General features: G+C 35.7%; 1 protein-coding gene across 10 annotated transcripts in view; it reads left to right on the top strand.

The window, feature by feature from the left end:
* KDM4C (lysine demethylase 4C) overlaps positions 1 to 14,474 on the top strand; it is a 265,110-nt gene that overhangs the window by 139,553 nt on the left and 111,083 nt on the right. For all 10 annotated transcript variants that reach the window (XR_001873728.1, XR_001873729.1, XM_017808184.1 and 7 more), the window contains 3 exons: positions 1,494 to 1,723; positions 3,812 to 4,056; positions 4,959 to 5,070. Coding sequence is in view for 8 of the 10 variants with exons in the window: in XM_017808184.1 (XP_017663673.1) it covers positions 1,494 to 1,723; positions 3,812 to 4,056; positions 4,959 to 5,070 (587 nt within the window). In the remaining 2 variants the exon portion in view is untranslated. The remainder of the gene's footprint in view (positions 1 to 1,493; positions 1,724 to 3,811; positions 4,057 to 4,958; positions 5,071 to 14,474) is intronic.

A 14,474-nucleotide genomic window follows, 5' to 3' on the forward strand; every position in this document is an offset into this window, starting at 1 on the left:
TTGTATAGTGGAAATGCAAATTCCCAATTGCACTAGAGTGATTTATTTGATAGTACCCTTACAGGTAGCCAGTTTTGACTAAAAAAAATACTTTCTAATAATTGTGTTGAAAGTTTTATCATAGGAACACATGGGCTGATTTATGCACTTAGCCCTCCTCTCCCCCACCCCCTCACCCCCAAAGTGAGTTGGTTCCAACCCATATCAATAATTCAGTGAGATTTGGATCCAGGATCTCACATTAAGCTAATAAACACAAGCCCAATGCTATTTAAATCTTAAAGTGGCTTTTGCTCGGTGTGCAATGTGAAGGAGGATAAAATGTTTATTCAGCTTCATTTCTAGTGTAATGTATCACTTGAAATTGTCATAATTTTGATTACGGGATTAATGCAAATTCCAGCAGAGTGAAAATAAAAATACCTATGGGAATCTTCATGAATATAGTGATAGGGAGAGGTTAACTCTGGCATTTATGACTGAAATACTTTGCTACTGTATAACATCTAATGATTGCATGTAAACAGTAATAGTATTTTCTGTTATATTGCAATGTGAATTGGTGGTCTTCTCATGCTTTGGCAAATGTTCTATAAATCACTATTTTATAGAGAGGGTGTTGAAAGATACTCATTGATAGATATAGAATAAAATGTAGCAAAATGTTTTTCTGGAGATATGTAGAGTCTAAAATGCAAGACCTTTATAAAAGTCCTAATTTACCGTTTATCACTAATGTGTTATGAGCTTTGAAACCTGCTGTGTGATGAAGCACATTAAAATCTCCTCCTGTGTCACATAGTTGAATTTGAAACTGGACTAATCTTCTGTTATATTTATCCTGGGCACATAAATTTCTGATGGGTTTGCCATTTGTCTTGCCCTAAGCTTTCACTTCTACTTCTGAGGGAGCAAAAACTTAGGCTCAAAATTTAATTTCAATTTTTTTTTAACGCAGCATTTTGAGATATATTACTTGATATTGTAGCCTTTCAAAATATTTGGTGAACATAATTTTTATCTTTTTCAGGTGCTTGTTGTTTGTGTTAAAATGCATCTAAAATTTCCAAACAGATCTGATTTTATAGGGGTATTCAGACGAGTGTTTTATTAGCATTGGGACTTGGAAATATCAACTGATTTTAGTGCTACTGAGAATGCTTTGTCTTCATTACTTCTGTAAGGGTAATTCTCTTTCAGGTTCAAAAGAATGATTTATTAAAAAGCTAGTTTAAGTAATAGTTACTTAAAGACTATTTTACTTTTAGATTTTAACAACTTTGCTGTAGAATGGTGATAAAAGATTATAAGGTTAAATCCAATCAATTGTTAATCTATCACTTAATAAATTGTAACACCATCTCAACACAAAAAGATGAAAAATTGTCAGTTTTTTACCACTTTAAGCAGGTGAAAGGGACATATATATTGGTAGAGATTTTATCTTATCTGAGACAGACTTTCAACTCTGACAGCAGTATCTCTTATAACAGCTCCCAGCACCCCAGATCTCGATCTAGAAAGCTTAAAACTCCAGAGGACAAGAGAGTATCTGCTGGTGCAGAAATCATCGTGACTGAAGCAGCTACTGCTGGCTTCAAGGTCAGTGAAGAACCTGGAAAAAAAGGGAGAGTGATAAACACAGGAGTGCCTTCTGGGGAAGAAGAAAACAGTAGTAGAATGCAGCTGGATCAACATTTGTTGGATCATGTCAAGGTTGCAGGTGAGATAAGGACTGATTACGTATCACATGTAAGTTGTAGGCTGTTGATACTCTAATACCACACATTTGTGGATGTTAGATCATAGTATTTCCCTAGAGTATAAAGTTATGCAGAGAAGATGATATTCAGTTAGAATGAGAAAATACCTAAATTAATATTCTGAGCTGAGAGTAGTATGAAGTTTTAATGAAGTGTTTTTAAAGGAACAAAAAGAATGAGGATTTGTAAATTTTATTTCTTTAGTGGACTCATACATTTTAGAGCAAAATCTTTTTGATATGGAAATGATACAAAATGTCCGAACACTATTCAAACAGTAGAGAACATATATGCTTGCCAATATGCTACATGTATTTACACGATGAACCTGCATAGTAGAAGTGGTCTTTACCTGTGCACAAAAATGTTCTGTTTTGAGACTCCAGGTTCCTTTTTACATCCTGTTCAGCTCTGACAGTGCAAGTTATAAAGGCCTTGGAAGGCCAAAGATTTTTTTTCCTCCCTCCCAACTTTTTTTATATGAATATACTTGGTTTATTCTGGGCTTAATTTATTGTATTTCACATTTCATTGTAGTTAAGATGTAGTTCTGCATTCCTGTTGATAAAGGCAAACTTCAGTTTTAATTTTAAGTTTGTAGGCAGTCCCATTTTGTTTTATATTGCTACTGAATATTTACTTGCAAATTGCATATAGAGACTATTTCCATTATTGTGAATAATAATGGTTATGTAGATACTTATTTGGAGGTGGTAATCACTATAATTGATTCACATAAAGATAACAAAGTGAGTATTGCAATATGAAGGCTTAGAAATTCCTGGATACAGATTATTTGCTACTCTATCAAAGCCTTCCCAGGTCTGTTCTTATGGGCTTTTTATTTAAAGGTGCTTTGGCTTTACAGCTTCCCCCAACTTTTCAGTAAAGTTTTGGAATGTTCATAACCACACAGAAAACAGTATTTAGTTGGCAGCTATTCTGTGTTTATTGGCAAGGGAAGAAAAAGTGGAGAAGAGTGGAGAGCTGCCCTCTTTCCTTTGTCCTATTAAAGGCTGATGCCTGGACGTTTTTAGGAAAAAGGACGTTTTTAGATATGATGGTGGAAACTCCGGTACTCAGGTTGAAGAAGGTAGTTTGTTCTGCATTATCTCTGGCCAGTATGTCCATTATACACAGTTGAGGCAGTATGGTTCGTACCCAGAGATTACATTTTGGTACTGGCTTTCTATTACTGAGTATTATATTCGTTTGACCTGAAAAGGAAAATTTTCAGAAAAACAAGTTCAAATAACCATTGTAAAGAAGTAATGGGAAGGAACTTTACAGAAACTGTTTTGTTTAATATCTTGGATGTACTGCTGAATCAGAATTCACTGCAGTGTTTACCACAGGGTTCTTCAGGAATATTTTTTTTAATGACCTCTCTAGCCCATTGTTCTATCTTTCCAATGCAAGCATCAGCAGATGAAGAATTTTTGTAAAGTAAAATCCACACAATTTCACTCTTCAGCATCACTGGAATATACAATTATGTTTTTTTTTTTAAAAAAATAAAATTATGCTAATTGCTTTGCATTTTTAGATTGATGCTGTTGTTTTCAAAATATTCTTGGTATCTATTTGAAATATGTCTTCATAATTATGAACCATTAATCCTTGCTTATTTTCACTTTTAAAGCAGGCATAATAGGTATAAAATGCAGGGCATAAAGTTCAATATACCAGACTTTTTTTTTTTTTTTTTTTCCCCAATGAGTCAAAGTGCATATGGGCTGTCAGAATAAAGAAGATACATGAATATTGATTATTTTGTATGACATGAAGACCTGTTGTAATTCAAATGCAAAATACTGATTAAATGATTAAAACTACATTTCATACTCCAAACTCAAACCATTTACATTTAATTTATTTTTTGATAAAACTCATACTCCACATTTGTGTATGCCCTTCTACCAAATGCTTTTCTGTATGATTTCTAAATGAGGAACCATGCTTTGAATTTGAATAATGTAGATTGCTGTGAAATTCGATTTGGTAATGTAAAGTGGGATTTATTAACGAATCATATTTTTGATCTATAGGAAGCCTCACTTCAGACTCAATTTTGAGCCCTATTCCTGTAAAAGAGAAAACAAAAATGGAAGATGAGGACATACCGTACCATAAAGCAGAGGGACAAACTGCTGAAGCAGAAAATCCAGATAAACAGGAAAGTGTCTTGATAGAGGATGATATCAGCAACCTAGAAAGCTGTGGAAGTAGTTTGGAACATGGAGAAGTGCCCATTGTAAAAAAGGATGAAGAAGATGGCATGGAAACATGTAGTGTATGTGAAGCAAATTACATCATAATAGTAATATATTCTTGATTTAATGAAATATGAATGAGAATTTTTCTAATGAGACCTGATATCCATATTAAAGCTCTTAAGATTATGTATGATTTTAATCAGATGATAATTTGTACATGTTTTGAAGAGCTCAGGCAGAGTGGGAATTTTGATTCAAAAGCAGAATGTTTCTGGAGGCTTGCTTATTGACGTATTTTTCCCTGTTATTTTAGACATGTAGTAATTTCACTTTATGTCTGTGACTCTGAAGTGTCAGCAACTATTCTCAAGCTATTCCCATATTCATTTGCTGCCAATATGAGCAAGGCTGTGAGCTTCATTTACTTACTATTCTTGAATTTTGGAAATGGCTTAAAATATCTAAAAGAAACACTTGAAGGAAAAGATTCCGCTATTGAAAGGAATATATATTTTCAGTTTTTAAACAGTAGGTTTAAAAAATGTTTCCTACTTGGGGCACCTACAGACACATGGCCTTTTTTCACCTCCAGGTGCCATCAGTAGCTGGTTTACTTTGGTATTTTCCCACTGGCACTCAAATGTGGAGTTGTGAAGGCTGCACTTCAGGAGTTTGTAGCGTTGACCTTAGTTCTTGAAGCTTGAATAAGTTCAAGCTGAATGTGCATAGGAATGTTTGAGGGAGGAAGGAATTCCTTCATATCTACACATTAATCACATATCAGGATTGCACTTTTAAAGTTAAAAGATATAGTCTGAATTAGAGACAAATATAGTATTGGTACACCAAAGGTCCTTCAAGTACCGTGGTAGTATTTACAGACTTGATGTCTGTGCTTGTTTACAGAAGTATGTTTTTGTTCATCATAATTAACTTAGCAGAATTTCACACTAAATTAGTTATGTTTTTTCCTTTTCAGTCAGAGGAAGTTGCAAGAAAGAAAATATCTAAGAGTTGGCGTCATCCGCTAAATAAACCACCAGCTAGATCTCCCATGACTTTGGTTAAACAGCAAGCAACTAGTGATGAAGGTGAGTGTACTATTTAGTATATTTTTCTGTCTTCATGAGACCATATTTATATGCATTTGGAAAAACAAGATGAAATAATTTTTTTCCGTATGGATTAAGTAAGCATTTAAATCCATAGACATGTTATCTACGTTTTGCCTGTTTTCACTCGAATTCTTCTAAAAACATTGGATCTACCTTTGTAAAAAGCTCTGAAAAATAAGATACCATTTTAAAAAAGGTATATTCCTTATTAGAGCTCAAGGCAGTTTTGTTTAAGAACAAGATTTCAATTGTGGAAGCATAGATGAAAGTGACATAAGAATCCTTCGAGTATGAATCTTGGGTGTAAGTCATAGTCCCTTATGCTGCTTTAAAGCTACCTTTTCCTTGTCTCCTTTTTGATAGACTTTGGACATTTGGGACATCTTAAGCTGTCAGTGTCTTAAGATACTATACTTTTAATTCAAGAAAAAAGGCTCTAGTTTTTTTTGGTGTTATCAAAAGCTTATCAAGAGTGTTTACATATGTTGTGATTTCCAAGCTTTTGCTTGGTCTCATATGAAAAGAATTAACATTTATCTCCCTGTAGTTTTGGTGTCACAAAGTGTGGTGGTGGGAAACAGTTTTCCCCCTGAAGTTACAAAATGGTAAAACCCTAGGGGGTGATGACCCTTGAAGTTTTGAGATTTTACCCAATGAGCGCTTTTGCAAAATATAAGCTATCACAAGCAGAACGGAAGGGAAGATAGTTGTAGTTGTAGTGGTTGTAGAAGAAGTAGCCATGTTGTGAAAGCCACGAGCAGAAGGGGCAGGAGCCCCCGGGGGGGCTCTGACCCCCCTCAGCCCTGGCTGGGGGCTGCAGGGACTTGGAACAGTGTAAGACTGAGCTAAGTGTCTGTAGCTGAAAGCCGAAGGAGTTTTCTGCACTGTAAGTAGGCTGAAGGAGCAGCAGCAGAAACAGCACTGCCCGGAGGCTATGGCAGAGAGCCAACATATAAGACCAAGCAGCAACAACAGGCAGGCAGCAACACCGAGAGAACTCCTGGAAGGAGAGAAAGAGAAAGAGAGCCAACAGCAGAGAGAGCAGACCTAAGCTCTACTGACAGAGTTTTTAGGGTAAGAACTGAAACCAAAAACCCCCCAAAATCCCTTTGAGACCCCTCCTAGGAGGAGGGAGATGGACTCCGGCTTGAGAGGAGTCATAGAGTGCAGCATGCACCAAAGAGAGGAGCTGAGAAGCTCAGGAGTCCTGGAAAACTGAACCAGGACAACAGATGGAATGTGGAGGGGGTGACCTTGGCCCCCCCTCGCCGCTGCTGCCAAGCTATGCTAGCAGCCTGAGATCAGAGCACAGAAGCTCTGATAGAACTCTTGAGGCAAAGGCCTTCAACTGAAAGCTGTCCGAGATGTTCTGACTCAGGGGTGAATCCCCTGAGGAAGGGACCTTCATGGGGGTCTTACGCCCCATGATATGACAGTGGTGAAGCAAGTTTTGTCCCTGCTACGCAGTCCACGGAAGAGAAGACCCTTGTTTGGAGACGACGGGCCACGGGGCTTGGATACCCCGTCATGTGTACTGGCAGAGATCCAGATACAGCTGCTGCATGAGAAGAAAAGATGCCTGCTGCCTTAGAGACATTGCTGCTCTGAGAGTGGAAAAGATCTTTCCTTCTTCCCTCCTGGACTTTTATTTGGAGGGGAGAAGAGATTTGATCCATTGTAAATACTTTTATGTCATGGTAGAGATAGCTAAGATTGTATATAATGTATTGTAGTATTTATCTGTACAGTCATTGTAATATATTCCCTTTCCCCCATTTTGAGTCTCATGTGGTGTCTGGAAAACCCATCTCACACTGGGTTGAGATGTGGGATGGGGCTTGGACTAGGGAATTGGATTCTGGGGTTCTCAGACCATGACACAAAGCTTGCCTTTCCTTCTGCCTTCCGCCTTTCCTTCCACCTTCCGCCTTTCCTTCCGCCTTTCCTTCCCCCTTTCCTTCTGCCTTTCCTTCTCCCTTTCCTTTCCTGTCCTTTCCTTCCCCTTTCCTTCCCCTCCCCCTTTCCTTTCCTTCCCCCTTTTTTTCCCACTTTCCTTCCCCCTTTCCTTCCACCTTTCCTTTCCCTTTTTCTTCCCCTTTTCCTTCTCTTCTCCTCTCCTTCCCTCCTTTCCCCTTTTCTTTCCCCCCGTTTCCTTTCCTCCTCTTCCCTTTTCAAGTGGTGACCATGAAATTCCTTTGTTTAATCTAATATTGTAAATTAGGAGAGTTGTGTTAGGCAATCATTTTGAATGGCTTGTCCAGATCTTCACTCTAGATTGCAGATGTGCATGTTATTGTGTACTGTATGGTACCTTCAGGCATTTCAAGTGATAGAATTAAATAGAACCATGTCCATAAATAATGATGCTAAATGACAGTGATATATAGAACAGAGTTCTGTACAAAATAAATAAGTAAATATTTCTGCAGCCATGAAATTTAGTGCTTCGTAACTACATATCATAGTGGTCATGAACATTAAAACAATACTTGGAACTTCTCAGGCGCTCCTTTTGAGAACTTACTTGAGTACTTTTACTTTAGAGAGCCACTGTCTTGCGCGGACAGGCTACAAAATCTAAGAGATTTACTCAAGATAGGGATTTGCTTCTCTGAAGTAAATAGAAAAAGTAGATCTGCTTTATCTAGTAGTCACATATATAGCCACCCAAAGTTGATGAATAAAGCTACTTTATTCTATCAAACATGACTGTAAAGCTTATTGAACTGTGTGTTGAAACTATCCATCAAAATGGAAAACAAACACATTCCTTTTTCATATCACCTTTGCATCTTAGTTCTGCAAAGCACAAAATTTTCAGATGCTCTTCTCCAGAATCTTTTCAGTTAGCAGAGCTGGAGATGAGTTCTCACACTCCCCTAGATTCTTATACTCTGGAGCTGATACCATGTCTGTGACTACAGGTCTGATTCCAACATCTCTGTATACTTCAGTGTTTACCTGCACTTCGTACTTGATTTGTTTTTTACCCCTCAATTATTTCTTCTTGTTAACAGTAGCTGTTTCTTACAACTACAGATAAATTTTCTTGACTTCAGAGAGAGGCAACATGCCTGTTAATTGATTCTTCTTCTTGTAACTAATGACTATTATACTTTCAGTTATCCCAAGTTTAGGCATTGTTGAGCTGAGTGCTGTAATTTCAACTGGCCCCTCATCAATTCATCTCCCTCCTTGTTTCAACCCTGAAGTAATTGATTTGTGTCTTCTGTCTCACTAGTTTTGGAAAGCTATACTCTCAGTTTTTATCTGAGCCACAGTTTTGCCAGGCATGATACTTCAATTAGCTGTTAAGCATCTTTCTGAAAATTAGACACAGCTTAGACCCACGATCTGTATCATATATGAATATGTTTGGATACCTCGAGGGCTAGACAGAGTGTATTTCAGAAAGTGTTATGGTAATTTACAGGATGATATTAATATTAAGATTCATCTAGTAAAGTAATTAAAGATTTAAATATGTGGTAGGTTGCAGTGAAATTGCTCTTTTTTTAATTAAAGATTATATTCCTTTTGCCTGCTGATGATTTTTCAACATTATAGTTAAAACATAGTGTAAAATTCCTATTTAAGCATGGATTGTGTATGATATAATCTGGCTAGATGATGATGTGATGACAGTTGTATCTCAAGGATTCTGCTAAGATGAAGACATTTTCCATTTCATCAGTAGCTTGCCAACTTCCTGGTGTATTAGTTTTATGTCAAAGTAGCAGCGTCCCTATACAAAACTCTGTAAACCTTGAAATCTTTACTCTTTTCATGATGATTGCCCTCCTGGTAGATAAGGATGTATTTTTGTTAGAAAAGAAAGAGTTATCTTAGTATCCTTTCAAGCTGTTAAGCACCTCTGTACTTACTGATTGAAGGAAGTAATTAAGAGTTTTATTGAACGTGGCAGTTACTGGTATTTCCTAGCTGGAACTGGAAGTATTATTATTTTCATGTTGTCTGTTTCTCATTGTAATCTAGTTTATCAGCTGGCTTTTGTAACAACGCTAGAAGAGAAACAATAAATTTTGGGTGAGCAGAATGTTTACATCTAAGGCAGAGACTGAAGCAATGCTGAAGGAAACGGCCAGACGGAAGCCTCATTACCTTTCCTGACACATGCTGGCATGCAAGTTAAAGATATGTGGCCAGATGAGTGCCAGTCAAAGGAGATTTTTCTGATTTTGTTCAAAATTGTTTGTGTCAGGTACCAGAGAAGTGATCAGTATCAATGTACTAACGACTGTGTTTCTCTTTATGAAAGTGCTTCATCCGTATGCTGGAGTTCAGAGAAATGTAATTCAGCATGCATATTTACTTAGTTCTTGTTCTCTGTGTTTTTTGAGCAAAAAGGATGCTGGTTGAGACTATGATAGTTTAGTCTCTTGGTAAAGTAATTTCTGAGTTGATAGATTATTTTACAAGGAGAATTTATGTATTGATACATATTTTAATTTCTCTGGGTCCAGTAAAATCATAACTGTAAACAAAATGAAGAAGATACAGGCTAGTGCTGTTATGTAAAAATAAGAAATTGCAGCTTTATATTTCATCTGCAAGTTGTATCACTTTCCACAAGTTGGATAGTCTGTAGCCATTTCTAATTCAGATAATTTATATTCAAATTAATATATTTGAAGTTTTTCAGGTACTAGAGTTCTATTAGGAAGTTTCTGTGAATAGAGGTGATCAGAGGCTGTTAATAATTTGAAGGCAGCATTCTTTGACACTGTCAGCCGTTTCAGAATCATAATTTTGCAAATAGAATATTATCATATTCGGCAGCATGCTAACATCTTAGCAGAGACTTTCTGGATTCACTTTTAATGCAGAGTCCTTTGGCAGAAATTATTGTTTTTTCACAGAATCACTTGGACATTGGAGTTTTGTGTTTTCTTTTTTATGAGTGCATATGCTGCTGTATATGTATATTTCTTTATGAAAAATAGTTGAGTTAATTGTTTATTTGTTGTCTAATGGTGGGGGTTTTCTTACTCTCCCTAAAACCTTTCCTTATGTATGTTTGACTTCTGACTCTCTCTTGTTACGTTTGTTTTTGTGGAATTAATGCTTAAAGGACTGAGCACTGAGAAATATCGTGGACTGGGGAATCAATCTCAGAAATTGTAGCTCAGACTGCCAGTTTAAAAAATATGTGCAGCAGTACTGTGTGGGCTCTATGTCACACTCAACATAGTAACAATTTTTACGTAATGAACCTTGGTCTTATGCTCAATGCATTATATTAACTTGTGGTAATAATATTCTGTTGTACTTAATGCAGTTGTATTTCTGCTCACTTAAGCAATAAAAAAGCAAATTCAGCAGAAGGAGCAAGCATAGTGACTTTGGATGCACATTGATTGGTCCCAGAGATTTCTTTCCAGCAGTATTTGGGCATGCAACATTAGAAACTGTTTTTAGATTCAAGTTGACTAAAATTTCCCATTGCCCTAAATGATATAATTATAGTGTATAGACTAAATTCAGTATAGGGCTCTTTGTTTATGGTTTTTAGCATTTTAAATATGATTCAGATTTCCAAATAATTTTGCTTTCATTACTTTGTAAGATAAAGATACAGAAAGAGAACACTTCTTTGAGTGGAAGCAGTAGCTTCTGCTATGACATGGAGTAAAGCCTCTGTTTTTATGTTCACTGTCAGCATCCTGTGATATGTGCTTCATTTGATGCTAGTTGTCAAACCATTTAAGGCTTGTTCAGTAATGTCATAAATAGGTTAAGCCTGCTTAAGTAGGAGAAAATTACACTTGTAGATGCAGTTACGATTCTTTTGTTTCAGAGCTTAAAATGCAGGATTCTGCTTGAAGATTCTCACTGATATCAGAAAGAAATGTTAACTTTTTCCTGATGTTGCATAAGGGATAGATAAGAATTTAACCAATTGAGAGAGGCATGTTTATATTTACCACATTGATATTATAATTTTCAGTATTGCTTTCCCTCTCATACTGTTTTGAGTGGTTTTACTCCTTTAAAATATTTTGCTCTTGTGTGAGTATGAGTTAATCGAGTTAATAATTTGCATTTTTCATACAACATTATCATCTAGCAGTGAAGAGTCCAGCATTATCTACCACTTGCAACAGTATTGCTATGCTAGAAAAATGTATTTTCTGTCCTTTTCTGGGGGTACCTACATTGCTTCTGATTTGTTTAAATTCACTTTTCAAGATACAATTACCATAATTAATAAAAAATTCTAATACGAAGCATGGGGGATTCTGAAGACTTCCTCAGAAACTTTACAAAAGTGTGGTTTAATCTTTAGTAGGTATTTAGGAAAGGGAGGTGTTGAAAGGTCAAATACAAGCTTTTCCTGAATGTCCACTACTCTTGTCAACCTTGTGGGCCAGCATCTGATCTCCAAAAATAGCAAAAACTGACAACTCTGATTATTTTCCACTGGCAGCTCTTGTCCCTTGACATCTTTCACAAGCAGCTCTTGTCTTCCTTAGAGTGGACACCTACAGAATCTAAGAGTAGCCATTATGTGGGTCATTATGTTGATACAAACCAGTTCTTCTCACATTTATGCCTCATTTGCTGGACAGTGGTATATGTTGTGATCATTAAGAGTCATTGTCCTCTGGGTGAACCTTGCAAGTCTAATTGCATAACTTTCTTAGCTTTAAAATACAGAATTTTACCTCTTAAAAGACCAGTTAGAACAGCAGTCTTGTCTAGAAAGGCATGTATAATTTCTCATTATCAAGTGTGCCAAAATGACAGTGTATTTCCTGCTGTATTAGTGCAGCCTCTCAATAGCCTTCTCAAAGGTAGCTATGGAGTTGATAGTTAAACTAGATATGACATTTGCCAAGGAGACAGATACCTCTTCTGTAAGGTTATTTTCTGGAGCTGAGTTTCTGTTTCTGTAGTTATGGTCTGAAGAGAAACATTAAAATCGTGTGACTTGCATTAATCAAAGATTAATTCACTGCAGAGTATTGACTATTAAGTTATTCTAGTAGTAATTTTTGTTTTTCTAGCCCATGGAATTAGCCCTGCTTTTGTCAAATTCTGAAGCTGCTTTGTAGACCAGCAGTGCCGTAAGGGATTTAATTTTAAAACCAAAGGGGTTTTACTAAATGGTTTTTCTTGGCTGAGAAGTGTGCGTAATATATTTTTTTTAATGTACAAAATAGTTACACTTAAGAAATTGATCCTTGAGGAAGTTTAAATGCAATTGTTGCCTAGTGTATGAGGTGTTTATGGATATTTGTTTTAGTGATCTGTGCAAGAACTGTAGCTTGAAGCTATTAATTTCTAATTCCAGTTTGGGAATTGGTTTGTCATATGAATTTGGACCTGTGATCGAGTCTTTCTGGTTTGCATCTTCCACATGTAACTTAGGAAGATAAGTACCTGAGGCCTTGATTCAGTGAAGAACTTAAGCACAATCTTAACTGTACACATTCAAGTAACCTTGTTCCTCAAATTTCCTTTGTATTTTTCCCAGAAGCACTTGTGCTGGAATAGTATGTTGACATAGGCTAAATTTGTGCTTCATTCCATAAAATGTTTTTCCCAGTTGGAACTGTTTTTGTCTCTTGAGTAGCATAAAACAAGAATATAGTGGTGATTCTGCTTTGTAATATTTCTAAAACACTTTAACAGCATAATAATTGGATATTTATTTGGTTATATATTACTTGGCAGTATGGTCAATAAAGATAGATTTTAATTTCCAGAATAAGGAAGTACTACCAAATAATTCTGTTGTGTTTCAATGACTCTTTTTATTAATGGGCAAGAGCATGATGATTGGGAGAAAATTTTCTGTGTTTTTCCACTTTTGTACAGATGTATATCCTGGCAAACTCTGGTGTTTTGTTAGTAAATCAGTAAACGTGTATATGGATAACAATAGCAGTCCCTAAAAATTCCAATCTAATTTTAGCTATTAATCAAAATTTCTAGTCATAAGTACAGTGACCACAAACAGGTTGAATTAGAATGCAAATATTAATTTTATTCATTAAAAATTGTGAAAAATACGGGGGGAATGGAATGAGAAAGCAGCTGTTAATAAGTTTTTTACAGTGCTGTGAATTAAAGCTTTTGAAAAGAGTAAGATATCTGCCAGTCTTTATCTTGTAGTGGTTTTGCACTGACAGCTATGTTTTTTACTGATAGGCTATGCTGTAGATTCCAGAAGGTTTTTTTTTTTGTTGTTTATTTCTGCTGTGATTTTGATGAGATGCCTTGAGTTACAAATACAGTGACTATTCTTTAAACTTACAAAGTGTAAAGACAGGTGAAATTACTGGAATTGTTTTAATGTACATATATAATAATAGAATTATTTTAAATAATAATGGAATTATATATGTATATATGTGCTGTTATATTATTATACATATGTATATATCTATAAATAATAATGGAATAATAGAATATAACACAAATATGCTATAAATATTTCATGTTGACAGTTCCTGTAGATATAAGAACATCTCCCTTTCTGTGGCCTCCTGTCCACATTTTAAAAAACAGTTGCTTGACTAATGAGTCACCTTTGAGCTTAGTTTCTGGAGATGGTAAGTAGCTGAATTTCTGGAGTCACTAGATGGTTTATGGATTCTAATTCATCTATAAGAATTTGTTGCTTGTGCTTCATCTCAGGTAGCCAGAATTAGTAGACATCTTTATCAATTTGAACCTTAACTGTTAGGGTTATATTCTTCATTCCATATGCACAAAAAAGTTGTGCAGCTATTTAGGGAATTCAGTGAATGAAAGACTGATTTTTACCCTTTGTATTTATTGTGTGCCTTTATGATCCACAGTCTCATGAAAAGAATTATTTTGTTCCAGGAATTAATAAACAAACAAAGATGGTAGTTTTCAAAATGGCAATGCTATAGTTCTGTAAACCTGAATCTCTGTGGTCTGAGCCCTCAGAGCTTTCTCAAAGTTTATCAGCATCATAGCATTGTAAATCAAATAGTTTGTAGTTACTTTGACATTTGCTAGAGAGAAAAGTTGAGATCCAGTAGAGCCCGAGAGGGTCATTTTACATATTCCACATATGGAAAATACAGTGCATAATGGAAAGTTTACTTATTTAAGTTATGTTATTTAACTGTTTCTTTTTCTTGTTCTAGAATGCTATGTATTAATTTCTCCTAACTAATGCACTGCTACTCACAAGTAAATACCCAACAGTCTTTGAAACCCTGTTTTTTCTCCTTTTTTTAACTTTTTAGAACTTTTCAGTTTTTCTCATTCATCTAAAGTTTTGGTGGGATCAGGGCTTGTGTCCTGCTGTCCATGAAAAATCATGGTTATGGTTTTCCCATCTCTCCTTCCAAAGTTACCATTGAGATTTTTCCAGCCTT

This window comes from Lepidothrix coronata, unplaced genomic scaffold (assembly GCF_001604755.1).
Source record: "Lepidothrix coronata isolate B3197 unplaced genomic scaffold, Lepidothrix_coronata-1.0 Scaffold22, whole genome shotgun sequence".
In the NCBI taxonomy this organism is placed as follows: domain Eukaryota; kingdom Metazoa; phylum Chordata; class Aves; order Passeriformes; family Pipridae; genus Lepidothrix; species Lepidothrix coronata.